The 2,969-nt window shown below is 42.9% G+C and overlaps 1 protein-coding gene across 1 annotated transcript; it reads right to left on the bottom strand.

The window, feature by feature from the left end:
• Positions 1 to 898: 898 nt before the first annotated feature.
• Positions 899 to 2,868, bottom strand: LOC117940407 (melanophilin-like; the record flags this gene model as incomplete). The annotated part of the gene is made up of 5 exons (XM_034865711.1): positions 2,625 to 2,868; positions 1,763 to 1,875; positions 1,525 to 1,569; positions 1,120 to 1,178; positions 899 to 988 (listed from the first exon to the last, which is right to left on the bottom strand). Coding segments are annotated over exons 1-5 (384 nt in total), but the record flags the coding sequence as incomplete, so codon positions are not given.
• Positions 2,869 to 2,969: the final 101 nt, after the last annotated feature.

Below are 2,969 nucleotides of genomic sequence, written 5' to 3'. Positions count from 1 at the left end.
TAAAGGGCCCATATTATAAAAAACATTAAAACTTCTCTGATTTTAAAGGGCCCATATTATGAAAAAAAACATTTCTCTAATTTTAAAGGGCCCATATTATGAAAAAAAACCTTAAATTTCTCTGATTTTAAAGGGCCCATATTATAAAAAACATTAAAACTTCTCTGATTTTAAAGGGCCCATATTATGAAAAAACATTAAAATTTCTCTGATTTTAAAGGGCCCATATTATAAAAAACATTAAAACTTCTCTGATTTTAAAGGGCCCATATTATAAAAAACATTAAAACTTCTCTGATTTTAAAGGGCCCATATTATAAAAAACATTAAAACTTCTCTGATTTTAAAGGGCCCATATTATAAAAAACATTAAAACTTCTCTGATTTTAAAGGGCCCATATTATAAAAAACATTAAAACTTCTCTGATTTTAAAGGGCCCATATTATAAAAAACATTAAAACTTCTCTGATTTTAAAGGGCCTATATTATGAAAAAACAACCCTTAAATTTCTCTGATTTTAAAGGGCCTATATTATAAAAAATCATTAAAATTTCTCTGATTTTAAAGGGCCCATATTATGAAAAAAAACATTTATCTGATGTTAAAGGGCCCATATTATGAAAAAAAAACTTAAATTTCTCTGATTTTAAAGGGCCCATATAATTTATAAAAAACATTAAAACTTCTCTGATTTTAAAGGGCCTATATTATGAAAAAACAACCCTTAAATTTCTCTGATTTTAAAGGGCCCATATTATAAAAAAACAACCCTTAAATTTCTCTGATTTTAAAGGGTCCACATTATGAAAAAAAAAACTTAATGTTTTTCTGATTTTAAAGGGCCCATATTATGGGCGCTGGCCCTTTAACAGCAGATGAGAGGAGCGAGTGAGCACCTGCATGGACGGACGTCTGGAGGTTGGGTAATAATCCTCGGGGTCAAAGTCCAGGGGATGGACCGACAGGAGACGCTTGCTCTTCCTCATCTGACAGGAGACAAAATAACTCCTTAATAACTTGTTAATAACTCCTTAATAACTTGTTAATAACTCCTTAATAACTTGTTAATAACTCCTTAACAACTCCTTAATAACTACAGCTGCAGATGTGTATTTACCACTTTGTAGCGCTGAACCTCGGTGTCTCCGTAGTCGTCCTCCGTACCGTTATACCCGTCTAAAGGTACAAGTACAAGACCGTTACACGTCTACAAGTACAAGTACAAGACCGTTACACGTCTACAAGTACAAGTACAAGACCGTTACACGTCTACAAGTACAAGTACAAGACCGTTACACGTCTACAAGTACAAGTACAAGACCGTTACACACATACACGTACAAGTACAAGACCGTTACACACATACACACACTTTCACACACACACATACACACACTTTCACACACACACATACACACACTTTCACACACACACACACGGAGACACACACACACACACACACACCTCTAATTATTTTGGGAATTCTTCCTGATCTATATTGTCTGATTTAACGGTAACTCACGGCTGCGGACGTCCGGCATGCTCTGAGTGTCGTCGTCACGGCTACCTGAGCAACAAACACAGGAAGTCTTATTAGCACGTAGCATTAGCATGTCAGCCATGGCAGGAAGCTGGTTTTTCGAGATTTAATATATAAGCTAGTGCAGATAATACATAAACAACTCTCCTAACCCTTACAGTATAATGGAGGGGAATCCCTGAGTGATGTCACAGTGATGTCACAGTGATGTCACACTCACCGTCTCCGTTCAGCCTCTTGTACAGCGACCTCATCACCTTGGCGCTGCCGAAGCGCTTGAAGCGGTTTCTCACGTTGTCATGGTACCAGCCCACGGTGCCGATCTTCAGCACCCTGCGGGAGAAATACTTCATTTATACTTCAGATACACACAGCAGGTACACACAGCAGGTACACACAGCAGGTACACACAGCAGGTACACACAGCAGGTACACACAGCAGGTACACACAGCAGGTACACACACATATACAGGAAGCGTGCGTGCGTTCGTTGTGCGATGTGAGTGTGTGCCGTGCGCGCGTGTTTTTTATGTGCGTGCTGGTTTGTGTGCATGCGTGTGTGTTTGCGTGCGTGCGTGCGCACGTGCGATGTGCGTGTGCGTTTGTATGTATGTGTGTGTATGTATGTGTGCGTGTATGTATGTGTGTGTGTGTGTGTGTGTGTGTGTGTGTATCTATGTATGTGTGTGTGTGTGTATGTATGTTCGTGTGTGTGTGTGTGTGTGTGTGTGTGTATGTGTGTGTGTATGTGTGTGCGTACCTGGTACCTGGTGTGTATGCATGGGTATGTTTGTGTGTGTGTGTATGTCTGTATGTGTATGTGTGTGTATGTGTGTGTTTGTGCGTGTTGTGCGTGCGTGTTGTGCGTGCGTGTGTGTGCGTGCTTGTGTGTGTGTACCTGCGTGTGTGTGTGTATGTGTGTATGTGCCGTGTCTGTGTGCGTGTGTGTGTGCGTACCTGTATGTATGTGTGTGTGTGTATGTGTGTGTGTATATGTGTGCGTACCTGGTACCTGGTGTGTATGTTCGTGTGTGCCTGTGTGCGTATGTGTGTGTGTCTGTGTGTGTGTGTGTGTGTGTACCTGGTCATGCGGCAGTTGTCACACACCCAGCCGCGCTCCTTCTTGTTGAAGCGGCTGCAGCTCTTGCAGGTGAACATGCTGCAGTCGAGGCAGCGGCGCCGGCTGTTCACCAGGAAGCGGAACGGCTGCAGGCAGCGCAGGCACAGCGACGCAGACAGCCGGCTCTGGGAGCCCAGCAGCTCCCGCTTGGTGCCCTCCTTCTCGATCCTGGTCTTCAGGTCGCTGCAGACGCACAACACAGACGCACAACCCACACAGACGCACAAACCACACAGACACAACCCACACAGACGCACAGACCACACGTCACACAGACGCACAACCCACACAGACGCACAAACCACA

Source organism: Etheostoma cragini, unplaced genomic scaffold (assembly GCF_013103735.1).
Source record: "Etheostoma cragini isolate CJK2018 unplaced genomic scaffold, CSU_Ecrag_1.0 ScbMSFa_2433, whole genome shotgun sequence".
NCBI classification, from domain to species: Eukaryota; Metazoa; Chordata; class Actinopteri; order Perciformes; family Percidae; genus Etheostoma; species Etheostoma cragini.
The sequence above is the reverse complement of the archived record's forward strand: the minus strand, read 5'-3'. Positions and strand labels throughout refer to the sequence as shown.